Source organism: Lathamus discolor, chromosome 1 (assembly GCF_037157495.1).
Source record: "Lathamus discolor isolate bLatDis1 chromosome 1, bLatDis1.hap1, whole genome shotgun sequence".
Classification (NCBI taxonomy): Eukaryota; Metazoa; Chordata; class Aves; order Psittaciformes; family Psittacidae; genus Lathamus; species Lathamus discolor.
Window position 1 is genome coordinate 107,926,428 of NC_088884.1, and position 26,790 is coordinate 107,953,217.

At 39.4% G+C, this 26,790-nt stretch overlaps 1 protein-coding gene across 2 annotated transcripts in view; it reads right to left on the reverse strand.

Annotated features, from left to right (window-relative positions):
• Positions 1 to 6,199: 6,199 nt before the first annotated feature.
• Positions 6,200 to 26,790, reverse strand: part of TECRL (trans-2,3-enoyl-CoA reductase like) — a 63,624-nt gene continuing 43,033 nt past the window's right edge. For both annotated transcript variants that reach the window (XM_065689704.1, XM_065689694.1), the window contains exons 5-12: positions 21,656 to 21,771; positions 18,947 to 19,052; positions 17,195 to 17,267; positions 15,237 to 15,280; positions 11,536 to 11,593; positions 10,173 to 10,258; positions 9,719 to 9,764; positions 6,200 to 8,214 (exon numbers count right to left, since the gene is read on the reverse strand). In XM_065689704.1, coding sequence (XP_065545776.1) covers positions 8,087 to 8,214; positions 9,719 to 9,764; positions 10,173 to 10,258; positions 11,536 to 11,593; positions 15,237 to 15,280; positions 17,195 to 17,267; positions 18,947 to 19,052; positions 21,656 to 21,771 — 657 coding nt within the window. In that variant the 3' untranslated portion in view covers positions 6,200 to 8,086. The remainder of the gene's footprint in view (positions 8,215 to 9,718; positions 9,765 to 10,172; positions 10,259 to 11,535; positions 11,594 to 15,236; positions 15,281 to 17,194; positions 17,268 to 18,946; positions 19,053 to 21,655; positions 21,772 to 26,790) is intronic.

Genomic DNA, 26,790 nt, shown 5'->3' on the forward strand with positions numbered 1-26,790 from the left:
TAAATCCTCTGGATTATATGGCTGTTGTTGTCTTTTAAATTCCTGGTAAATATGATGCTGACAACCAGCTGTTCTTTTCAATGCATCATATAACCAAGCATCCTAGAGTAAATCATTAGTCTGCTTGCATCCACCTATTTTATGTCACTCAGGGAGATTACAGTGTCCATTTGCAAAAGTGGGCAGCTTTTGTTTTGGAGGAAAGCACTATGGCATCATCGAGGGCAGGGGAACATGAGAGGCAGGGCAGAGCTTCTAGGATATTAGCTCACTCAGAGATAAGGCTTTCTTTGAGCCCAGTAAAGGGACACTGTTGTTTTTGGTGACTTTAGCCCTTCTTGCCCTAAGGCTGCTTTAGAGCTAAGGTGTTCAGCCCTCTGAAAACAAGGGAATGCTCTCCCTTGCACTTGTAATTTACAGTAATTAGTTGTGAAGTGATGTTTGGTTTGAGGGTAAAGCACTGTGAGCAACTCATTCCTAAAAAGGAGATTGGAGAGGAGGGTCCCCAGTGGGAGATAGTACGTCATGGTTTCTGGTGTAAACATATATATTCAACATTTTCTGTAAATCAGGAATTGGAAGGAAAAAAAAAAAACCAAACCACAGTGATTTTGGGTTGATTGAACTTTTTCTCTCCTTGCTTATGTTTAAATGCTTGGTATTTCAGCTGTGTGAAATGCTAGCAAGCTGATTGATTACTTGTATTCATAAGGAAAGAAAAAAACCCCGCAAAAACCCTAAATGAAAAAATGAAAAAAGAATCCTAGCTGAGACGCTACTTTCAAAGAACAGATGTCTTGTGTCTGTAGAGTATTTTGCAGAAGCATAAAGGGATATAGTGTATCCTCTGGGGATGAAGGAAATTGAGATGGAGAGAAAGCATTGCAGGGAAATTCATTAGAAGCTTTAGAAGTAATAGAAATACCAGCCATGATTTTTGGTGCCACAAACCTTCATTGGCTTGAAGTACCAAGTCCTACAGGGCTTGCCTGAGATTAAGGCATAAGGATTCTTGCTTACACTGAGTTTTCCCTTCTCATCAGGACAGGAGCAGAAGCCCCATCTGCAGATATTTGTTGTGGCAGTGGATGTCTTTTATGCTTTCTCTATCAGCCTGCTTGGCTTAACCTTTTGACCATCTTTCAGGCTGCCTCTTAATGTGAGCGTTTTATTGACAATTGTAGTTAAAATTGCAGTCAGTTTAGCCAGTCCTGTCTGCAGTTGCTTATAATTCTTATGTATCATGACCTTGCTTGTGCCCTTAATTTCTGCTGGAGATGCTCATCTCCTTGCATTATAACCAATGAATCAATTTTATTTTCTCTGCTGAAGGTGTGTGTGGGAAACTATTTAGCCCCACACTCCTTATCTCCAGTAAGAAAACTCCTACAGTTTTTCTCTCTTTGTAACAGCCTATTGATTGTGTATGTCAACCATACATTTGTGGTCACTGAAGGATTTGATTTTACTTCTCTTTGCTCAGTGATATCTAGAAAGTGACTGCTTGAGGGGCTACTGAGAAGTGGTGATCTTGTCAACATGTTTTATAATATGCTATTTGTATGTAATTACAACACAACCTTGTGAATAGAAGAGGCATTTTTCTTCCTTAGGTGCTCTTTTTGGATGGTATATGCATCTGCATTCCTGAGGCCTCAGAACTGCAATAAGCAACATTGCTCCATATTGCTTGTTGTGCGTGCCCAGATTTAGTGCTCTTCTATAAACTGTTTGCCTGTAAATAAAAGTAGTAATTTATCTAAGTGTTCGATGGCAGTGCCTGTTGTGCTCACTTCTGTTGGTCCGGGCAGTCCCCTGCCATTGAGAGTGATTCAGATGTGTGCCTCAATGAAGCACAGGCTGGGAAGGATCAGTTGCTTACGGGATGAGAAAGGAACATCACTGACTTGCTCAGGGTCACAACAACTTCAGCACTTGAGGGCTTGTGCACTGAAAATGCTGGCCAGGGCCACCACCCTGGGCAAAGGGACTCTCAGAGGGAGAAACAGTGGCCAAGACGGACTTTGGTCCATCAACACTGGAGCAAGGCAGTCCATGGGGACCATCATGACCTAACTGTCATTGACTCCTGAACTCCTTCTATAAAGCTCATTCCCGTTGACACACTCTTGACTGAGTGTTATGTCTGCCCTAAGGATTTGGTATTGCAGTTCATAAAGAAAATTTGCCACTACTTCTCTGGTAGGAAAAGCACTTAATTTCCCTGAGAGAAAATGAAGACAAGTAGCTATATATAATAACAGGGCATGTAGTAATTCCCTATCAAACGCTTATAGTGTCTTTAGTGAGAATTATTCTGCAACCGGTATTTCCAAATCAAGCGCAAAAATGTTTCGGGTGCACCTTCCAGCAAATATGTGCATATCAAAATAGATTACCTGTTTATTTAATTTCAGATCCATAATCAAGATCAACATTGCCTTTCTTAAATTGTACTGCCCTCTTCTGGGATAGATGTCCAAGGCACTAAGCCCCTGAGAAGATGCCAGCTCTCAGATTAGTATAGCCCTGTTTAGTTTGTCTTTATATCCGTATAAGCACAATATCCATTTTCCTTTTACCTGCTAGGACCCTCTGAATAAGAAAACATTTTGAATATGTGCAGGAGAATGTTGCAGCTTCTATTTTTATAGAAGAATTAGACCTGTATTTTTGTAGAGAGGTCCCTGAATAGCTTCAGGCTGCAGAGGTTAGGAGCAAAGGAAACAAGGAGAGTCAGGCTGAAGTTAGGGCTAAGGTAGTTCTGAGTATTGCAATTCACTGCTTCAAGATTTAGCTTTATGCTCTGCAAGAGGATTAAGGTGGGATGTTTGACGAGCCTCTGAACATGGCATCATGCTTCACATGGCTCTTTGAAAAAGAAAAAAAGGCAGCAAAATAATCACATATGTGTGGGCCAACAGGGTTGAAATTGGTCAACAGTGTACAAATAGATTCTTTGTCCTTATTGTTTTGAAAGCAACAGCTGGTTTTCCTGTGACACCACTGCATGCATCAAAGCTTTAATAGGTAAATAATTAAGAGTTAGAATGAAAGATGTCCAAGTCCAAAAACAAAGCACCTTCTGCAAGGTAATGATGTAAACCAAAGGGTGGAAGAATACAGTGCTTGTATATGTGACAAATATTCCCTGTTGGTTTAAGAATAGGTGCTTTGTTTTTCATTACATACCACGTTGGAGATGTGTCATCTTTAATCCATTTCTGTCAAGCTCAGTTGTCAGTAAGAGTGAAATTTCTTTCCAAAAAGACATAGCTGCTAATCCCTAAAAGTGCACTGTGACCACATTCTTGTCCTTCCAGCTCTCTAATCAATGTTTCCTTCTGCAAGGTTGCCCTTGCACCTGGGAAACAGCCTCTTATTATTAATAGAAAAGACAAAAAGCACAACTTTTTTCTATTCTTGTTTTGAGGAGAGAGACACCTTTTTAGATATTTGTTTATTTTGTAACTTAGTGTCACGGTGTTTCACCAGTCAACTGAAAACTCATCAACTTTTCAGTATGAATAAGAGGAAAAGACTGTTTGATGTAGCCTGTTTTCTTCAGGTGCTGTCGTATAGTGCTTTAAAAGAGCCCCCAAATGGTGAAACTCGTAATTTTAAAACTCAAGTCTTCCTTACTGAGTTTTCAGACCAATAAATGGGATTGCTGGAAGAGCTATATTACTTTTTCACAGGATAATATTGCGTATTAGGAGGAAGCTAGCTAAAAATCAGATTTCTTTGACAAAAGATACAAAGTTTGTTTTTTTAAATGAAGAATCCATTAGTATTATTGAATACACTTATATTTCTTTTAACTGTAAATGATTTCTTCCTACTTGGTTCTTCAGACTTCAAAGGCTTTCGAGGTTAGATAAAAGCAGGTATATGTTAGAAACCTGGATATTATGGAGGTGTTAATATGTGGTAGAGTTTTTTTAATCTAAGTGATCAGGACCCATTAACCTCTCTTTTCCTTTGGTAAAGAGGTTTTTAGATTGACTATTACATTGCAAGGAAATCCAGGGTGTATTATTTCATTCACGTGGTGACTGATGCTCCTCAACTGGACAACTGAACAAGATGGGTGTAGAAATGTTTTCTCAGATGTCCTCACAAGGCAGAGCTGGGTGAGAGACAGTCTCTGGTGTGCTAGACGAATAAATAACTAGACACTGGGGCCATAACAAAGGCCCTGGGTAGCTTGGCCCTTGGTTCCAATACCTGCAGAAAGAGTTGTATGTTTGAATCACATATGGGTGAGGATGTGCTGAGACCATTAAAATAAACATTATTCCATGGTGCTAAACATGTGTGATGTGAAAATTGCCTTGAATCGTAGATATGCAGCAGCCATTACACACTCACCTATGATAAACCAGGGTTTTCATAATAAAATATTTTTCATGCAGATACTATCTGTGTGTAGTGACAGCACAACACTTCATTTACGTTTACCTATGGAACACTGGAACAGGCATACAGTGCGTTTCTCTAAAAGCTTTCATGAATGTTAATGACGGGGAATATTGCTGGAAGACAAAACTTGTGCCTAGGAAAACAGAAAAGGAAAGCTAATAAAACATCATGTGGAAAATATTAGCTTGCTGGAAAACTCTTTATAGTTTGAATTAATTTTTAGTTCAGCAGCACTTTGTAAACTATAAATAAATAGTCTCTTGCTTTCCTGTAGCTTTCTTCTTCTTATGGTATGCCTTAGAAATCTTCACATTCAGTGATTTTTATTATATTTAGCTATCACTGCAGGCTCTTTTTCAGAGAGCTTTTGTATCAGGCTGCTTTATCTCTGTTCCTAATGTGATAAAAGCCAATTTAGAATCACTTCCTTTATACATATACTAGATATTTTGTACAATATACTAGATACTTGATACAAAATACTAGATATTTTGTTGATAATAGCATCTTTTAAAAAGGATGACCATCTGGCTTTATTCACTTCTGCTTTCAGTGTCTTTTCCAGCTCAACTTTCCCCATGGAAAGATTAAATCACTGAGATAATTTTCAGTCGTGTCTGCTGCAAAGTTGTGGTAGCGGTCTTATAAGGCTCAGCCTTAAGGCCTTTTCCAAACTGGATATCCAGATATAGGCTGCCAAGTTGGGTACAGGATCATCTGCCACTTTGATTCGCTCCCACAATGCCTCCACGCATCACCAGGAAGCCTGGGCTGCTGCCTGCTCTTTTACAGGTTGGCATTTCAGGGCAAGAGCAGGTGACAGAAATGCAGAGCTTCAGAGTCTGAAGGCTTAACTCTAGGTTCCTGAATTTGAAAGTCTCGGAAATACTTTGGGAAAGGTGAGACTCACCTATCTGAAGGATCACAGCAGAAACGCAGTTGCAAGCCGCAAGGTGAACATGGTGGTATCTGGATGTTGGGCAGCATCTGCAGGTTTACCAGGAAGTGACTACTTTGAGATACTCTTTGAGCCCACAGGCTGAACAACAATGATGTTCACACAGTCATTGTTGAGCAGGCCAGGAAGGATCCATTAGTTCATCTGAGTTATTTTCACACAGCCCCTCTCAAAACTGTTGTCTAGTAGGCCCAGTGTCCCTGTGTCTTCCTATATTTGCAGGGTTGCCTGGAGAAGTATCACAGCATAGATTCCATGCATGCCATCCACATCACACCCAGGAAGTAGGAGCTGCATTTTACCATAAGATTTCCTTAGTGTTTATTACAACTTTGAGGGACTGGGGGAGGTGGTCTCTGATATACACAGTTTTCCCACACACCCATGCCAGGAGCTTAACTTACCTGTTCAAATCACATGGAACTGGCCCTGAAAATGAGAGAGGGTGGAATAATACTGGAAGATCTGTAAAGGCGTGGGAAGTTGGATTTATTGCTATTTGTGAAGCCACTTAACACCATTCAAAGCAGTTTTGGCTGGTCAACAACCCATTGGTGAATCTCAAAATATATGCCATGTTTATTGAGACAGCCTTCTGTAAAGTATCGTCACGTGTTTTTACCTAGTGTTTGCTCTTACCCCCTCATTTACTACAGGAACCAAAACCCTTCTCCCTCCCAGGCCACGTAATGAAAGACCAGCTAATAAGCAGGAAGGTAAATGATTCCTGAAACACATCCTTTGCCTAAGCTAACTGTTGAACAGAAACCATGCTCCTAGCAACTGGAGTCATTCTGGAAACACATGCCTTGAACAGACTTAAAGCTGCAGCCATTTTAATCAAGTGATTAACAGATACATAAGTAATTTTAGCAAGTTACACTCCCACATGAACATTTTTAAACCTGAAGATTGCTAAAACGAGATACTCAACAAACATGAAATGAAAACAGTCCCAGTCGCTGAATTTAGAAAGTAGCCAACAGTCTGGACTCATACATACACTGGCTGGGGAAAAAATGAGTTTCAAAAATATTGTTTTCAGGTATAAGTGACTAAAGAGCACAGAAAATAACTTTTCAAATACAGGTCTTTATTAGCAGTTTGGGTTAGAGAACTGGGTGTTCACTATGACTCAGGTTTTCCATTGAGAGCAATAAGAACTTCTAGGTGTTCACAGATTACAAGTTAAAAATATGGAAAGTTATTTATTTACATGACCGAGATGAAATTGAGTTACAGTGGCTAATAGGATAAGTGTTGCAAGTTAGACATGAGAAGAGTGATACAAACCCAATTTACTGAGCAAATTAACTTTGTTAGAACACTTGAGCCGGCACAAAGATAACAGTGTTTTAGGATGAAAACTGCCTGCCTGGCTTGTGTGCTCTGGTGTCTCTCTAATTATTATAAAGTTCTTTAGGCAAGCTTTTTCACCAGCCTAAGGGAGCCAAAAGACATTGATAAATGAGCAACAGAAATAGAATGAAAACTTGACTTAATGCCCTAACTCTGTTTATCGTAATACTCACTGAAGCAGTTCTGGTTCTTTTGCTCTGTGTAACTAAAATTGTTACATTTTGCTTCTGCGTTACACAGATGCAGCTGATTTGCAAATGGAGTTAAATGGAGTTTTCAGGATTGAATAACAAGCCCAGAGAATCCCTTAAAAAATCATGTCCTGAAAAGCAAAGTAGCAGATAGCTACTGACCACATTGAAGGGGAGCTGAAGCAGCAGTGTCCACCCGAGGCAGTTCAGATATGGACTGCAATGCATTTAGCAGGATCCTTTTGCCTTTCGATAATGAGCTGTTCTCTGGTTCACCTTATGCCCAAGGGTTTCACAGTGCTTTACACAAGTAAGGTGAATGGTGTCTGGGTGCAGTCGGGCAGTGAACAAGGGTTTTTAATATGCTTGTCAGTCCAGAAGGTCTTCTGCTATTTCCAAAACTGTTCAATGTGAGAAAGGAAGATGGACTTCAATGAAGTACCCAAGGTTATGCTGTAAATTAGTGGCAAGGTGGGAAGCACCTCACAAACAGTCCCCACCTGGGATTGTGGGGCTGATCCATCTATCTGAAATTAAAAGAAAGCCAGACCTCTCTGATACATTTAAGCCAATCTGTATTGAGCATTTTGCTATGAGATTCAATTATAAAAAGAGAAAGAAAGAAAAATCTTGTAAAGCTAAACTAAACTGTGTTAACAGCATAGCGGTCATTCTTTGATGTGGTGCTTTAGAGGAGCTGAAGCAGAACATGCTGTTCCTGTGCGATTTAATAATAATAAGGCTGTGAAACTTTTTCTGATGCAACAACCCAAGACTTGTCAACATCTAACACTGGACCTTAAAATCACCAGACCTGAATATACGAAGACGAGCTGTATTAATTAACGGCATCTGTGCTCATTTACACCAGCTAAATATCTAGCCTAACATTCAATATAAGCAAATTTCTTGTCCTTTCCCAATTAGCTCTATTACAGAAAATCTAATTAAATCATATCTCTTAGCAGAAACTAAGAATTCAAGAGCTACATTTTTTTCACTTAATTAGAAGCTCTTCGTCTTGAACTATTAATTTTCTGAAAAAGATACCAAGTGATTCTTCCTCTAATCCACTTTGGTTACTGAATGAAATGGTTTATTTACTCTTGAGTTAGCTCTTGAACTGTACGCTTAGGCTCCAACTCCTGTGAAGAGCTTAGAAGATGATAGGGATCATAGCTGCTTTTCTCCGCACCTCTGGATAAAATCTCTTCAGGTACAGCCTGTGTTTCTTTTGTGCCCAGAGAGACATCTGGATGACCATCAGGAAAGCAAAAACACCAACTACCAAAGAAAAAAATAGGGAAAAAAAAAAAAAAAAAAGGATTACATGTCATCTTCAGTGTCTGTTTCTGTGAAACCAACAGGGTTTATGGAAAAGTCTGCAGTCTCTTCTGTGCGTAGTAACAAGTTAACTCAGCCTTTGCTCTCAGCCCTGCAGTTGCTGATATACCCCAGCCTGAGGCTCAGCTTCCATATCAGCATTCACACAGATGATGATGTCCAGAGCTGTTAGACACACCCTGAATCACCTATGGCTTCGTCATAAATCACAAGGCCTCCTTCGGACTTAACTATTTTTCTGGTTTGCTTTTGGCCACCTTTGTTTTTACCTCTGGCTCCCAACCATAACAGGGAGCTATGCTGCAACTTCCTGTTGCATGGAGAAGGAGCTTGGCCTTGGAGCATGTAAGCAGTAGACACATGAACACATTTAGCTGCTTGGCAGCAAGGTCTTGCAAGGCCTAACAACTATAGATACCCAGGCCCCTGCTGTGGTTATCAGGAGGCAGTAAGTGATCCCCCAGGAATCTCTCCCTTTGTGCTGAGTGGCACCGAATGGGGAATGCTTTTACAGGTGCTTTTTGCAAATTCATTATCCTTTCTTCCTTAAAATAAGCTGGCGGTTCAGAAACATTCATGTGACATCTGGTCAAGTTTTGTTTGGGATAATGACAGCAAGGATGAGTGTGATGCATATGTTGCTGCTCCCTTCCCTTGTAAACGCAGCCCTACAATGTCTCCAATCTTTCAGGTTATTTCCATACCAGAGCATAAAGCACATAAACGTTGCATCTTTTCAAACAAAATTAGAAGCTTTATTTTTGCATAATGCGGTTTAATCCACTTTTGAAATTCCCTTTTCATTTGTAAACCACATGGGGTTACTTTTTGTAAGCAGCTTTTATATGTTTCTGGTTTGGAATAGAAAAATAATTAAAAAGTGAAAGTTTTGGAGAGCTCAGTCCCAAGGACCATATTTGTATGGGTATTTAGGTCTCTGAGGATGCAGGAAAGTACTGAGCAGGAGTTGCAAAAGTGCTACTAGGCAGGCTGCTGTTATGAAGTGGCTGCCTGCTACAAGCAAACAGGGAAATTCTACAAGGAACGCGTCTTTCCTCTCTTAAAATACTATGTACATCTGGTTTCCTCTCCCTGTAAGTGTTTTTTCCAGGTTTACAATGCAAAGAAACTTTATTATATCAAAAATGATTGACCATAAATAAAAAACACTGACTTTTTTTTTCTTTCTAAATTTCAAAATCTGCTTTCAGTGTGGAAATAGAATAGACAATACTTCACAAAAAGCAGAGAGCTGGTTTTGATCAAAAGGAGGTGTTGCAGTAGTGTTCTCACTTTCTACACTTTGAAGATTTATACAGTCATGTCAAAAGGGGGATTTGATGGCAATATTTCATATGCTATACAATTTTGGACAAATTTTATATTTCCAGAATTCACTTCCACAAACAGTTTAGAGACTATCCTTATTCTGTTCCAAACTTACCTGGCAGGGTTTGTGTCATCACTGTGAAACTAATCCAAGACCCAACCTGTTATAAAGACAAAGTCACTGTTAATTTTTTACTTTCTGTAAAACAAAAGGGCAAGTTTTCAAAAGCTCCCCCTTGAAGAAGAGTGTGATATTTTTACTGGGAACAGGTGAGGAAAAATAGCTAGAAAAGAACTCCCCAGTGTGCTGGATGGGGTGAAGAGACGGGTGGTAAAACCTTGGATCACCGGGGAGTCTGTAGCAGAAAGGAATATGCACAACAGTCATGATATTGATGTGAGAGAAGGGTCTGGTGGAGAAACAATTGCCACAGTAAAAAGACTGACATACTGAACATAATGATTGGTACGCAGAGGGAACTACATCAAGGTATTGCAGACCCTCTGCAGGCAAAGGCTGAAACAGTAGCTGTCTACTCTTTGCATGTAATCAGAAGAAAGCCATGTACCTCGTATGTATAGTTGGGACAGGAAACCAGAAAGAAAAGCCACGTGAAGGGGTTGTAGGTTGGACTTGGAATACAGGATTTACTTCCTTTAAGAAAGAAAAATAGCACAAAATTAAAAAAAGACTCAGACAAAACCAGTTTCAATAAAGGGAGGGTAACTGAGCTTTAACCACAACTAGCCTATGTAATAGCCATGCCTCAGCCAATGCTTCCAGAGTAAAACTTCTTAGAAGAGTTTCAGTGAAATCTTTTCAGACAGCAAAAGCTACTGAGAATACTGAGCACTTAGTAAGCCATATATCAGTTTTTACACAAAAGTCTGGCATGTCCAAAGGATGCAAACTTTGTTCAGCAGAAGAAAGACATGTAGTTTAATGCAGACTATCCAGCAGGTGAGGGCTAAGGGTTATAAAGGATGCAGCTGTATCTTATTTAGCCTGACTTAACAATGTGAACTTGCCCCCTTTTGCATCCTCATCCTTCATCCCAGGGTAGAACAGAAAAAAACTCCAGAGCTAACAGGATGACACTCCACAGCCAATGATAATGCTCACACAAAATGCCACACATGCAACACTTCATTTTTATGTTCTGGCAACAATGCTCTCTTTAATACTTGTAGGCACTGGGAATGTAGATTAATTATCTGGCTCTTGCTGCTTTTAAACCAAATTAGGCTCCTTGCAAAAAGCAACATAAGCACCTGCCTAACCACTGCACATCAAAAGCTTTCCAGAATAGAAACTGACTTCTGTGTGCGAAGTTGATCATACTGTGGTGAAGTATTTTCTTGAATAGGGTGTTATAGTGGGAGATTATACTATTATTATCTGAAAATATATTTGACTTTCTAGTATATATAGTATAACTTTTATCCTTGTGGTACAAAAGATACTGAAAACCCATGCTTGAAGCAGCCTTTTAAGAGCATATATATACATTGATGGCTACGTAGGTAGTTATTCATGAGTCTATCTTTGTGTATTTGTACATATCTCCATGTGTATCTTTGCATGAGTTGCACATATCTAAAAACTCTGCAATCTGGTTTGAAAGTTTTTGAAACTTATTTATTCTGTTGTCAGTCAACAGGATGCTTTAGAGAACTTACATGCTTACATCCATATTTAAATTACAGTTGTGCCTAATTAAGACAAATTTGCTATAAGCCTTGGAACAATAGTGTTGTTAATGTTGCCTTGACACCACATTTGTTTTGAAAATGTTATACCAATGGCATGGTACCCACTTCATCTTTCTTTATTCTGTGGGTGTAGATACATAAATTACTGTATTTCAGAAGAAGATGGATAGGTTAAGTACACTTCAGTCTTAACTAGACAAACAGGAAACAAAGACAGACCTGAATGATTTTGGTGAGCTAAAGCTACATTGATAAAGTGATTTCCAGCTTCACACATCTGCAAGACATTAAAAAAGTATTTTCAGTTGTATGCTTAAAATGCGGCAGTAACTGCGTTGCAGTGCATAACCAGAATCCCCCCCCCCGCATTACCTCTTAGTCTCTGTATACAGAAAATATGTACTTCTAAGTGACTTTCCCATGGGAAATACATTCTGTGACCTTTGTCAAACACACAAGTGTCTAGTGAGCACCATAGGCACAGCCAGGTGTGAAAGCTCATTTTTCAGCTCCATAGAGGTCAGCGCAGGCAGGCCCTCACTGTGGTTCCCAAGACCAGCATGTACAACATGTTTTGGTCTGGGAAGATCAGAGGGGCTGCCTGGGTTCTAAGGAAATTAGCAAGATACTTTCTGAATTGAACATCATTGCCGTGATTTGGATTTAATCCACTGGTTTTGTAAAGATGTCATCAGCTACAGTACCTACCCTCTTCCTAAACAAGCTTTCAAAGCTGTTCAGCATAACACGTTTGGTCTGCTGGTTATAGAGTACAATAACCAGTTCTTTGGGTAAGTCATAGAGGAAATTAAAATAGGCAGCAGTTCTCTGAAGAGCAGACTGGTCGAATGGTTAGTAGTCAGGAATTGGTAAATTAGGGCAGTCAGTATTATTCTTGGTTCTGCTACTCTGGTTATGCCATCTTCAGCCTTAACTAGCCTCTCAAACTTGGTCTTTAATATTTAGATGGTTTAAAATTTGGATACCATGTCTCCTCACTTGGTTATATAGCACATAATACAGGGTGATTTCACATTAGTTTATGGCTTCAGCACTTCAATTACAACTACTGTAGAATCAAAACCGATTACTACCCATACTTAAAGTAGGAACTTGTAGGACAACCACTTTCAATTCCTGCAAAAGAAAGCCTGTTAGTACAACAATCTAATTTTATGGTTTTCATTTCCCCCTGCTTTATGAAGAAAACCAAAATGCAGTTTACATTACAATCTCAGGCTGAACAGTTTTATTCATTTCACTGTTTGAAGACTGGCTTCTCCTCTCAAACTGAAAAAATGCAGTGTTAAAAAGTTATGTTTTCTTATGTAATTTTTCATTATAAATGTTGGAAAGTTAGAAAAATTAAGAAATTAAAATAAAAAGGAAGATTGCTAAAACCTAGACACGTTGAAAGTATAAAGTCATAAAATTAATAATAATAAAAAAAAATAATTGTAATTTTTAAAGCTAATTTTAAAAGTTATCCATAACAAATTTCTGTTAAGAATAATTAAAAGGAATCTGTAACTTAATTTTATATTGAAATGTGACATTATCTGAAAGAACATTTCAGTAACATTGCTGAAGAATTTTACCTTTTTTTGGCAGAGAGATTTGTGGGGGTTTTGTTAGGAAAGTTTAAATCAGGTCTATTAGCAAAACTGTTTTCTGCATGGAAATGTATTCATGGAGCAAACCCTGCAGTCCTTTTATGTTTTTTAATTACTAACTGGCTGTCATCCATCATAAACACCAGATGTAAAACACTAAATAGCCAGAAAAGGAAATTCTATTATAAAGTACCATATCAGAAGCTGTAATTCCAGCCATAGCAGTAGAAGTAATTTTAATTTACATGCTTCCAATTATGAGCTAGGAACATGATTTTTTATGATTACTATTATTTGAAAGAAAAAAAGTTTTAAAGTTAAAAGCATTTTTGTGAAACACTATACACACTAAAATGTGCAATGCCCACATCATTGTGGAGCAAGAGAGATTCACTGTAGTTAACAGCTACTAATTTTATAATCAATTCCAAATAAAGCAAGCAAAGGATAATTCTGCAGGGCTTTTTATATTCTGTTGTAACTACTCTTATGTCCTTCTTTAGAAATGTGGCTGCTAATGCTCTGTATCAAGAAGTACTGCTAAATGTATGCTAGTTCTTAGTATCCCAGATATAAAATATGAGGGTATGGGAAGCCACACTAAAAAAAGGCGTCACGTTTATGAAAGAATGTTGAAGTGTACGTACTATTCTCCCTCTTCATAGTCCATGTGAGAAAAACATCCCTGCAAAGCTTAGAGCAATTTCTCTAAATATGAGACTCTTTCAGAGTGGCCTGCTGACATGCTTCAGATGACTCAGTACTGTTGTTTACAGCAGCTGCAGGTATATACACTTAAATCAGGGTATGTAATACAGACAAGCCTTTAAAGAAGGGGAACAAAATTCTTCCAAATATTTTATTTGTATGCTTTAGAAACCTGTGAAAACAGCTTCAAATCATTTTATTTTTTTATGTTGCTGTTTTAAGTTCATTGTCTGGGAACCTGCCAGAACAAGGTCTGAAAGGGAAAGGTTTTGAGTTCCTATGGGTAGGAAGTTATCAAAAGAGCTGGAGGAATTCAGACCACAGATGAGGTGCTGATGCAGATCTTAAGGGGATGGCTGTATTTTATAGCAAATACCCCCAACAGGATTCATCTTTTTGTTTGAAAACCGCATTTTTCATAAAAGCTGTAACAGGCTATGTTGCATTGAGGCAAGGAAGTTTCATTATAAAACAAGGTTTTTTCTAAGCAGAGGTTTTAACAAGGTTTTACAGGTAGCACTGAATATTCAGGCAAGTGGTTTGCTTGGTTTCAAGTAACCCCTGAGTTTAGGAAGGGTGCAGACAGTAAGATGCTCTGCACACCAGTGTCTACCACTGCCATAGCCTCCTGTCTCCGCAGTACAGGAATACTGCTTTCAGCTGTAGAGCCTCACTGAGTGCATGAATTTCATGTGAGTGGTTTTTTGATTGAGTATTCTTTGCTATACCTTATTAGGGCAGGAAAAGCTGAGAGCTGCATGGCCAGTTCCACAGACATACACTGTCAAAACCATGATCTTTATGGGTCCTGATTTACAAAAGCATTTGAATATTGCTAAGAAGTTGTTGGAATGCTTTTCTGAATAGCGTTTGCCTGAAGGAGCCTAGACACATCTCCCTGTTATATTTCTGGAAACTGATCTGTATCTGATTTTCAATAAGGCTGACTTGGCTACTGACCCATGCTTGCTTGGGTAAGTCTGCACTGAGCATTTCCAAGAGCAATGCCCATGGAGTATGGAAGAGAATGTATGCTCCCATGTGAGAATTTCTTAGTGACTCTGTGTCTCACTATATGGCTATATTCATTCAAATATCAGGTTTAGTAGCCTCAGCCATTCTTTGTCACCTGTCCTTTCCCTTGGCTTAACCCGCGTTAGCAGGGATTGTTGTTACTGTTTTTAATAGCTGTTGAGGTTAAGTTGTTCCAGGTACACAGTACTACTACAAAGTTTGCTGAGGATGTAATTCTTCAGTATTAAAATACCTTTAAAAAGTGGCAAGTTCCAATCTATCTAAATATAATGCAGTTAGGAGTAGTAATAATGCTGACAATGTTCTCATGGCTTTCAGATACAGTACTTCACATCAAGCTTTTACAAGTAAATAGTACTAGGAGACTCCATGGCTAGAAACCTTAATAGATTTTCACTAAATCCAGTCAAAGGAAATAGGACTGTGAGCATGAACACACACACACACACACATACGTGTATATATATATATAAAAGTAAATGCATGGCAGCATTACTGAATTTTGCTAAATCATGAGTAATCCTGATTTTACAATCATTAATAAAACTTTATTTTTGTACATACCAGAAAAGCAAGGGTGGCAAAAGAAACTTGTCTGTAGCCAAATGCTAGAAAATAGAATGAAATTATAAATTGCATTTTACAGTATGCACATGGTTTGATGGGTGAAATTAATCTAGAGCTGAGGGGCAGAAATACTTCTTGCCTGACAGGTTCTGAAGGAAAAAGTGGACACTAACACACACACAATATGAAGACAATGCAAACTGTAGTACTTAAGAAATGACAGTCTCTTTAGCACTGATCTCAAGGCAGTTTTCATCTGGCTTTTTTCTAGTATTTGTCAGCTTCATATACCCAAAGTGCTCTTGTCAAAGCAGCTGGTCACGTTAAATTCCTTGGAAAGGCAAGGGGGAGGGGTAAAGTTGAAGAACCAGGTCATTGGCAAAACCAGGCCAGGAATCACAGTGTTATCTATGGGCCCTTCTATCTCCATGAGCAGAGAACCCAAGATGCAACCTATCCATAATTTTTTCTTTTTTTCTCCCAGTAGTGACGCAGTAGAGAGGCTTTATTACATAGCCACTGTCTGCTTCACAGTCTCGCCATACTAGAAATGTATTTAGCCTTTGGAATTTTTACCTGACCTTTGCCTGCTCTCTCCTTTTCGCAGTTGTCCCCAGACCACTGCAGTGCCGTATCATGTTCACCTTCAAAGGTTTACAGGTCTGAGGGCCATGAATCATGTGTATGTAACTCATTTCCCTAACCAGGTCTCAGAGAGCCTTTACTTTTGAGAGCCCTTTTTCTAGCACATGACTCCTCTGAGGTGCTAAGGGCACATGCTAAAAATCCTGCATAGCATTCTGCAACTATCTCCTTGACTTTCCTTACCTGTCCCCAAATCAGCAGTCTCTGGATATGGCTGTGGAGGTCACCTCTCCTGCACCCAAAATAAACCATGGATGTTTTACTAACAGCTAACTGTGCCAGAGGGCTGGTGATGCTGCAGCTTTAGTCCCATGTAGCTATTATTGCCATTTTAAGGCAGTTGCAAACAATAAGAAGTACTTCTGCATGCTTTCTCTGTTGGAAAGTTATGTCCGGAACAAATGATTCCCTCTATAAAGAAGCTGCACCTACTGATTTGATGGCCTAGACTGCTAAAAACTGTATCTAGGGAGGTTTCAACATTGTTTGCAGCATTACTGTTAAAGCCACACCAAATTCAACTTTCAATTAATCACATAATTCTTAAATAGAACTTATGTGTTATTTTGAAAGGAAAGCGAGTACCATGTAGGAGAATTGTTTTATTGAAAACAAAAATCGTAATTTGAGTGTAAATAAAAATGGCAAATCAAACCTTTTGTTCCCAAAGATCATAAATAAGATGCAGAGAAAGGCTAAGGTGTAGCAAGGAAAGTAAAGGAGCATGAAATAAAATTTATGCCAATTATGCTCAAAGGCAGCAAAATTTCAAAGAGTAAACAAGAAAAAAAAGCATAAAGAAACAGCAGCGTAACAATGAAATGTGAGAAGGAACAAAATGATGAATGAAACATGGAAGCAAAATCATAGGATTTTTTTCATTATCAGCATTAATATCTGATTAACTTTTCTTGTTTCTCACAAAAAATGTCTTCATTTTCATTGAAAGGATGTACCTTTAACAAGTGAAAATGGAGCCAGCTCTGCTTCAATTCTACATTCTTAATACAAATATAGTGAAGATGAGCAACATATGTCGATCTTTGCATTTTCTCCACTTGGTCAATATTTCCAGTTCACAAAACTAGACAGTGATTGACCCTGACTGAACAGGAACATACATTCAGTAGCACAGCAGGAGTGCCTCATACACAACAGTCTTCCTTCTGACAGGGAGTAAAGGCTAATCTCTGGCTAGATTAGTCATACGCTCTCATTTGAGAGCTTTCTATCGATCTTGAAGGACTTAAAGTTGCATACAAAAAACTTTTTAAAAACCAAGGTCAGTTTTGTGTTCTACTTATACATACAGGGTGGCGTATATCGTGGGTGATTGATGTAGTATGCAATCCAGGAAGTGAATCCCCAGTAAAAGGCACAGCCCTGGAATGGACAAAAGAGAGGGTTTGGGTTTTTTGTTAGACAGGGCAATAAACAAGTACAAACCATAACTCTATAAATTCTGGTAAGTGCTAAACACAGATGACTGCTGAAAGACTTTGTAGTGGCTTTTTGAGTCACAGAATATAGATCTTTTTAAGACACTATGAAGCCCCTAAAAAAAGTAAAATGGCACACAGTGTAGATTTTTTGGATTGTTGAATGCATTTTATACCTTTTGTAGAAATTGACATTTGTTTTCTCCTTATTAGATTCTACTGCTAAAGGGCACATTTCTCAGAGCTGTACTATTAAAAGTCTGTGGCTGGTTAACACAGCTGAACTGCTACTATACCTTAATCTCAAAATTTCCAAGCAATACAGAACTAGCCAAACAGAATGCTAAACCAGCTAAAATGAGTAAAACTGAAGAGGCCTGGTTTAACCCTGGCAAAAGAAAGGGCACACAGCTCCTATAAAGATATTTGAGCTACACACTGCATCTACTCCTATGGATCCAGGCCCACTTCATCGTCTTGTTAAAAAGCAGTACTCCAGCTGCCTTTGCTTGATGACTGAAGTCGTGGGATTGGGAAAGCCCAAGCAGAGATAATGCAATCATATTCTTGGTCTGCATAGGGGGTCTCTGCTCTCATCCTTTGTACAAGGGCAAAACCAAAACCCACCAGCCAAAGAACCGAAACCACCCTGGAGACTGGATAAAGCCTTTGTATGTGTCTAAGCTAAGGATCCCATGCTCAATACCTTCTTGGGAAGAGCAGTGTGCTGGGACTGGATACAGCTCTATCCCATAAGTAGGGCTGCAAGTCAGGCTTTCTCCTTTTGAACTTTTTATGTGATGCCACCAGTACACAAGGGGATAATCGTAACCCTGAGTCTTTAACTCCCACATGCATGAATCACTTTGGAAATGGCACTCTGGTTCCAAAGCTCTTTAGCTTTCTCTAGCTGTGCATCTCATTAACTCCTTTCTGACTGGAACTGAGTCAAGCCCCCTGCCATGGCCATACGTTTATCCCCTTCACTGAAATCTTAAATGTATTGCAAAACTTTTAAAGAGAGGATCTTTACATCACACTGCATGGGATGGGAGGTGAGGTGATATAAAATTACCAAGACTGAGTATGTGAAATGAAAGAAAGTAGAGCCTGTAAGTAATGACACACAGTTGAAATTCAGGAGTCTTTGGGAGACACAAGACTTTAGGCCACCTCAGTATCTTCCTTCCTGGGCATCCATCTCTAGGAGGACAATATTTTTTTTCTGCCTGTAATTTGATTTTCACTTCCTAATGCAAGCCTGTCTCATGCTCTATATTTATATTGCACTGAGGAAGTGGAGAGTGATTTCTGTCAGCATTACTAGATGTTGCAGCAGCATATCTCACAATAAAATAGTATTCAGTCTGACAAATATCCTAGACATGACATTCAATCCCTTGGGTGGATGAGTCAAAGTGGACATTGACATGCAGGAGCAAAAGCTGACATTGATTTCAGTTCAGGTCCTTGGGGACATGGCCCTGAATTTTTTCCTATATTTGTATTTTGACCAATTCCTGGAGCTAGAAATAAATTGTTTTTTATTCTTCTGTCTTCTTCCAAGGACTGCTTTGATATGAGGATATTATCTCTTACAGGAAATGATAAACATATTGTCACCTTTATCATATTTTTCAGAGGAGTGTGCCCTCCCGAAAACTTGTGAACAAATAATGTCTCCAGAAGATGTCTGATGTAGTGTAAACAATGGCAGAAGCAGGCCAAGCTGGAAGGCAAAAAAATCAATGTAAGTGGAAACTGCTTTTTATTACTTCACAATTTAATGTCACAAAAGGAGTAAGGACTAATATTCTAAAACCGCAGTCACACTGAATTCATTAAGATATTGTCTTAATTGAAGCATCTATATCCAGAGATTAATGGAATCATTTTCAATTTTATAAAAAAGTTGTTTTCATTTTGCAGACAAGCAACTTGTTTTTACTAGCCTTGAATTAAAGAGTTCCTTGAGCTCTGAATGTGATACATAGTTTTGACAAGACACTAAAACAGGACAGCTGTGTATAAAAGCAGGCATCTGCTGTGCTTTTCCAAAAGATGTCTCCCATGTTTTAAGGCCACCTTAATGCTCCTGTAGAATGTATCTGACATTTAAAAACATTCTGAATATCTTCTGAATGGTTTCTTTGTCCTTTGCCAACTCAACTAGCTGCATGGAGGTAGTTTGTATTTCATTTCCTTGTGGATGCAAAATGAGATTTTGTTGCAAAGTTAATCTATGCTGATGGCTTTTTTGTTGCACTTTACAATGAAATGAGGTAATTGTTGTAGAAATTATTTTACTGATTCTTTTTTGAGGAAGGTTACGAAACAATAACAGGCGTTGATGATTTGCTTCCAAGAATAAGTTGCAGCTCATAGAGACTGAGTTTCAGAAACAAATGTCAAGAGTGATTCCTGGTGGCATTTTATCTTGGTTACATTTACCGTATTACCAGAGCCTGTCTCACAGCAAACCAATTATAAGATATAAATGAAAAGTGGTTTTCAGCATATGAAATCTCAAAGAGTCAAAGATTAAACAATTTCAAAGTAATTAAACCAGAGAGAATTGAACTAAGAAAATTTCAAACAATTAACAACTTATCTAAAAGTCTAGAGCAAACTTTAAGCTTTGCTGGGAATTTTAAAATTAATTTGGCTTAGGGAGACAACCTCAGATGAACCCATTAAGGGGTGGCCTCTGGAAGGATTCCACACATACCTTGCCCACTTAAAATAGCGTTAAGGTATTGCTAACTCTTGTGTGCCATCAGAAATTATCTTCTTGTGAACATATGAGCAAGAAAAGGAAGTCAAGCATTTTGCACTCTGGATTTTAAGTCAGCTATTCTGTGTTCTCTTTCCCAGTTCCATTAAGTCCCTTAATGTATTTCCAAGTCTGTTTCTCCACCTGTAAAAGGTATTATTACTCACTGTGTTTTTCTGCTGTATACCAACAACCTTGATTCTGCAATCATAGCATGAAAAAAGTGTTGTGGGAAAGCTGTACAGGTCGTTGAGGCTCCTAGTTCCCTGTGTACCCTCCCACTTCCAGGGCTCCAACTTGTGCAGCCAATAGGCTTTTCTTGATCATGTTCCATCCCTTTGCCAGGCACCAGTCCTCCAGAATGGAGACAGTCACACTGAAGGGAATTAAGTTCCTTAAGTGTGAAAGTTCCCAGCCTGCTTGGTGCATTAATCACCATCCTGTGGAGGGGTACAGTTGGTGGTGGAAGTGCCTTGATCATCCCTGGGAGTTACCATGAATAGTGATTGCCACTTTCTTGTCTGTAAGAGTTTTTAATCCCTCTCATTGATCAAGTCTGCTTTGTTTTTTCCAGAGTCCTGCAGAAGGCTTAGGAACGGCAGGGGCTGTTGGAGGTCATAAAAAACTATCTTGGTTGTCTGTCCTCTCTTCATTGCTTTTTGGCACATTTTTGAGTCCTAGCGGACTAAGCAGGTTGTGTTTCATTGTCGTCAGCTCCTGCTGTATTATATCAGAGCTGTTTGATTTTCCTTGTTAGCATTACTGTTACAACGATGGAAGGAAGCAAAGCTATCTGATTTATGCTTATATATGAGCTCCTCTGATTTGTTTCTGTACAACCTGTTCTCTTCACTGTTTTATACTGGTAGCTGAACTCTTATTTTTGTTTGTCATTTTAAGTCTTTTATTTCTAAAAAGTCTTTCAAAACACAAACATGTAGAGTATGGTCCCATAGAAATAGTTCATTTTGAAGAGGTTAGTTTTAAAAATCAAAGTACCAGTTCTGAATTCCTATGGTGCTTCTTTTGAGTTTCTCAGTTGTTCTTGTCCTGACTTATGTCATGTAGATCTCTCAGAATTCCTCCTTGTTGTGCCTAGGTGAGAGCTAGTGTGGAGGTAATTATCTTCTGTGCTGGATGCTGGTGCTACTCATCTTATGAGTGGGAATGTGCTGTAAGGATACTAGGAGTAGGCCACCTGAAGTCTTGTCCTCTCTTCCCTGTCAAGTATGACTTTGGATGATTACCTGCTGTGGTTTTTATTTCACCTTCTGTTCATGCTGTGAGTCTGGAGTGCAGACTACTTGGAGAAAATACTACACCTTCCATTGTGACCAGGTGCAGTGACCATTGCAACTGGGATCCCATTTTTGGTCAGGCTTTTGAGTGCTGCTAGGATAACAAAGGGCTATTGATAATAACAGTCTGAAACTCCCACTGCATCTGAGACTATGCATGCAGCCTCAGAGCCTCTGTAACCTTCTCAACCCTGAAAATGCAGTTTCCACCCCTCTGGCTCCTTGTCTTCCAGGACAATATTTCACACAAGTGTCACTTACTGAACCACTGGGTGCCGAAAGTTCTTCTTAGTTTCCACATGATCGTAGATAGTTGAGAGGCGAATGTAAAAGAATAGATATATTAGAAGAGGCCCAGTGTATTCTGTTAGAAAAAACTAGAAATGAAAAAGAAAACAGATGTATCAGAGTAGGAAATTGTAAAGGCATGAGAAAAAGAATACCCTTATCCACAACACCTACTTGTCCTTTGAATGTATCTAGAGAATGAAAAAGAGATTTCTGTGCAGAGCATTAACCCAGTCAGGAATGCTTCCTGGAAGGTGGTCACAATCGCTGTTATCTCCTCTTTATACTTTTGGCTGTGCCGTCGAATGCCTATTAGGAATCTAAATAGCACTGAAAATTGTGGTCCAAAAGCTGAAGGCAGCTTGCTTTCCACCAGTGTTTTTTGCAATTAAGTGTTACATCAGATAAAACCCACCCAAGCATGACAGAGGCAAGCATAGCTTTGAATCCTGGTTGCTAGCAGAGTCACCTGGAAAGGAGGGTTCATTGCCTGAAATTTGGTGGCTGATGTAGGAGCAGGACCTGCCTGCCTGGTGTATGGCCCTTTGAGCCTATTCTTCAGTGGCTGAGTGGAACTAATCCCTGTGAAGAAGAATAATCCTGTGGTGGGCAGACTGAACAAGTAAGTTACAAAGTAAAACAGAAAGAAATAGTTTCATCTCCACATTGTCACCGCTGCTAGCCATAGAGAGCCACGAGGACATGTGAGGGCATGAAGAGAAGGTAGACTTATAGTGCTGCCAGTTAGCCACCCTCAGTTTTACATTCTGGCTTTGATTTGGTGCAGCCTGTATTGCCTTTTGTCAGGGCACACTCTTAAGCTACAAACAGCTGGAAGAAGTAGAACATGGTTAGAGTGACATGAGGCCTGGATTTGATCATCTGTCCCCACTGGAATGAATCTCAGAATAAAAAGGAAATGGTGTAGTCCTACATATTTACAAAGATCAGCAACTGGCAAATCATAACTGAAGTGCATAGTATTGCTTAAGGGGTAGAGTCATAACTAATGGGCTATTTGGCTTTAAGGTGGCTACTTGCACTGCTATGGAATTGTAATGTATAAATACCTGTGGCTTAAGGAAGCAATAGCAAATCTAGACTACCTTTCTTAAAAGCAGTAGCTGGCAGGCAGTCTGAACCCCAGTAGGCTATTCTTCTAATCACTTTTCAGAAGAGCTGTGAAACAGAAAGGTTTACCTGCAGAAATATTCTGCAATTAGATTTCCTTCATTTGGGACCACCGGTACCATTTTTTTCCTCTATTACAGAGGGAAAGTTTTTTGAAATTTCAGCCTTTCATATCAGGACTGTCTCCAAAAGTATCATCTTAAGTGCTCTCTATCACAGAAATGTAAAATTCTCTTTCTTTCCATGTGACACCATGATTTCTGTGCTCTCTTTAGGCTCTGCATGATCCCAAATGTGGGGAGGGGGTGTGTATGGAAACATTTAATCAAGGAGTTTCTAAGAGCCCACATTGTTGTGGAACACATCACAGCCAAGGGCTTATGAGAGTTTTGTCCTAATAGCAGTTGTATGGATCTGTTCCTGACTGTGAGCCCACTGCGTTAGGCACTCTGCAATCACTGGCAAGAGACAACCTCTGCTATGAAAATGGGATACACTAAGTACAGACAATGGTGGCATAGAATACAGAGATGCAGATAGTATGTTCTGGAGAGGATAGTGTAAGAGCATTGGAGTAAACTGCTTTCTTCAGTGTGGCTTTTCCTGTCAGCCGTTACTGGCACCCCAGAATACACCTGTAACTGCCAGCTTTTATCATCTGTTTGGCATGAGCATATTACAAAGCTGCCAGGAAAAATTTGGCAGGACTTAGCACCAAATTGTGGTTACTTGTCACTGCATCAAGTGTTACCCCCTGCTCCCTGGCTGATTTCAGATGCTGTAGGAGAAAGAAAGCTTCAGGATTCAGTAAAATAATACGTTCTGTATTTAACAGCCAAAGCTACCAGCCTTGCGATACCTCAATACCTGTGACTGGAGGAGGAGGTGGTTTTGATCTAGGAAGGGGGATGCAGAGCCTCCCATGACAGCAATTCAGAGAAGCAGCAGAGAGCAGCAACAGCAGCTCTTGAGCTGGGATTTCTGGAAGTGAGCATTGTCAGCATGCTCAAGGTGCTTTACAGGCTGGGGACGAGGTCCTGTCTTATCCATATGTCAGTTGCAACCGCAACCGACACAGTGTTTATCACCCATGTGGAGGCAGGCAGCCCAGGGTCAGCTGTGAGATTTGCAATCAAAGTAGGTATTGTCTGGCAGATGACTGTCTGGCAGGACTGTGTTTGCCTTTGTCATAACTGCATCACACTGCTGGAACATAGTTAAGGTCAGTAGCATTCTGGTTTACAGGATGAGATTCAGCTTGCAGTAGTGTTTTTCTTTGGGTTTGGGTTTTTTTTTTTTTTTGGGGGGGGGGTCACGTTTCGGGTGAGTTTCAGTCTGTTTCCCTCTGTTGCATCTCCCACGCTGCAACCTCTTCTCTCCTTCTCCGGCTCACTGATTTTAAATTCATCAGAAATGAAAAGTGAGTTCCAGTAGGGTAGGCAGAGAAATTCTGCTAAAAATCCCAGGAGATCAAGGAGGTGGAAGGGAAAGTACTCTTAAATTAACACAAAATTACTATCAGTTCAAACTGCTGAGAAACAAAGGCAAGCACCATTCTTTTACCATTGATTCTTAATGAATATATGCAATTAAATCTACCTAGTATTTTCATACTCATTCTATAGCTGACTAATTGCTGGGCTTGGGGAGTTATTAGATGTGTTGAGGATCAGTTCATTATATCACTTTTACAGATGCTCAAAACCCCTACAGAATTACTAAGATACTAGTTCCTGCTAACATATCTTGCAAAAATGATAAAAAAGATTAAAGAAAACCCTGAGAATAATAACATATTGTAGTTTGTGGACAAAAGAAATTTCATTTTGTAAAGAAAAAAAAGGCGTTTATTTAAAACAGAGCATTTTTCTTCTGTAGAAACGTAAAATGAATCCAGTATTTAGAAAAATATTACTTTTTCTTAAATATCTTGTGGGTCTGCTTAGATTATTTTGATACATTTGGTACACGCAAATATGGTGGTCCATAGTGAAAACAAAGATTTTTCCTGAAGGAGCTTTACATCTCTATTACAGTGTACATAGCTCAACAGAATTTAGCTGCTGAGCTTATCATTAACACTCTGAAGAAAGAAAACAGAAGATTGTCCATTTTTTTCCACACCTGTACACTCTGTTTTATAACTTGCGTGATGTCCAGTTCTTATCTTCTTTCTGTCCTCTCTGGTGCCTGGCATTGTATATGCTATATACCTCTTTTTCTTAGTGCCATAAAGTGCTGTTCTTGAATCAAACATTTCCCAGGCATGAGCTCATTACAGGATGGTAAACTCAAGCTTCTTGAACTGTCTCAGTTATCAGGTCCTTGGGGAACTGATTCAGTAATATCTAAACTGTAAACCCCTACTACATATACAACAAAACAGACCTGTAATATGTCAAAAGAGTGCTAAGATGGGGTGTTCATCATTCAAGAGGTGATGAGACAAATAGAAAAACAATACAGGATAGCCAATTCACAAACCAGCAAGGCACCTCATCTTTCATAAGCCAGACTGTACATGCTTCTATTATCTGTGTTCAAGGCCAGGTTCAATGGGACTTTGAGCAACCTATTCTAGTGGATGGCATCCCTGTTCATGGTGGGTGGTTGGAACTAGATGAGCTTTAAGGTCCCTTCCAACCCAAACCATTCTGTGATTCTATGATCTCTGTTAGGATTATCATGCCAGTAACACCTTGCTGAACTGAGTAACCACAAGGTCAGGAATTATGATTCCAGACCCTATGAGGCAGGGGGTATATTTAGGGAGATATGAATGCAGCAGAGGTGAAAGGAGCTCTCTGAAATTATTTAGAGGAATGTGAGGTGAATTTTCTGGCTGACAGAGTGCCTGGGACCATCCCAACAGGTCTGTTACAGGGAATGGAAAGGGTTTTGATGTGAGTTAATAGTACTGTGTGTACTGCTTGGAAAAAGGCAGAAAAGGACAAAAAGAAGCTATAAACAGGGGGGGTGGAATGGAGGGAGCCTGACTGAAAAAAAGTCCAACAGAATCTTTATAAATGAATGGCCCATGGATTAGCAGTCTTCACATAAGGGCATCAGCTAATTACTCTCGGTAATGTTTACAACATGCCCTTTCAGTAATACCACACAACATACCCTATCTTGTATCATGTTGCCTTTTGGCATAATCTCACATTATCTCATTTACGACAAGCTGCAGAGCAGAGCTGAGGAAAGGCCATACAGTCTTTTCCATACTTATCCCCTCCTGAAGCTCTTTCCATACCATGTAGGGTCATTTTCCCAGTTCATCAGTGTTGGTTGTGATGTTTTCTATTCCACTGCCAACAGGATGTCTGGGTTCATGCAGGGGAAGCAGAGGGCATGGTATGAGGATGATACCTGCAGCCAGGACAATGACTTCTGGTCATTGTCTGAAGCTCTCAGCACAGTGAGAGATACAAAATAGCATGATCATGTTCTGGGTAACTCTGGAAAAACAACTGCAGTATATAAAATATCTAACAGACAGAGCTCAGTTTCTCTGATAAATGTGAGACAAAGGCACCAGTTTCAGGTCTGAGCCAAGGTCAGACTGAAGACAGTAGGTACTGCGTAAAGAGCAGCATTACTGACATCAGACAGGCAATTACTATGTGTGAGTGTATGCAGCACAGCTGGGATTTCTGAGAAACCCAAGAGAAACAGGCAGTTGAACACCCTCAAGTCTCCAAATCATATTCAACTTTGCATCTAACTACCATAGACTCCCTTTACAATCCCAGCCCTAAGTGCTCTTAGCTAATGATCATTAAGGAACATTATTAATTTCTGGAATAATTTCTACTTCATATGCTTTGCCAGCTCATTAAAACCCATATAGTTACCTGGATATGATAACGGCATAATTTTAGCAGCACCCTTAAATATTCACCTCTTTAAATTCTGTATTTTCATGTTTGCAAAAATCTGCAACAGCAGCAGCTCTTTTGCATCAAGTAGTACAA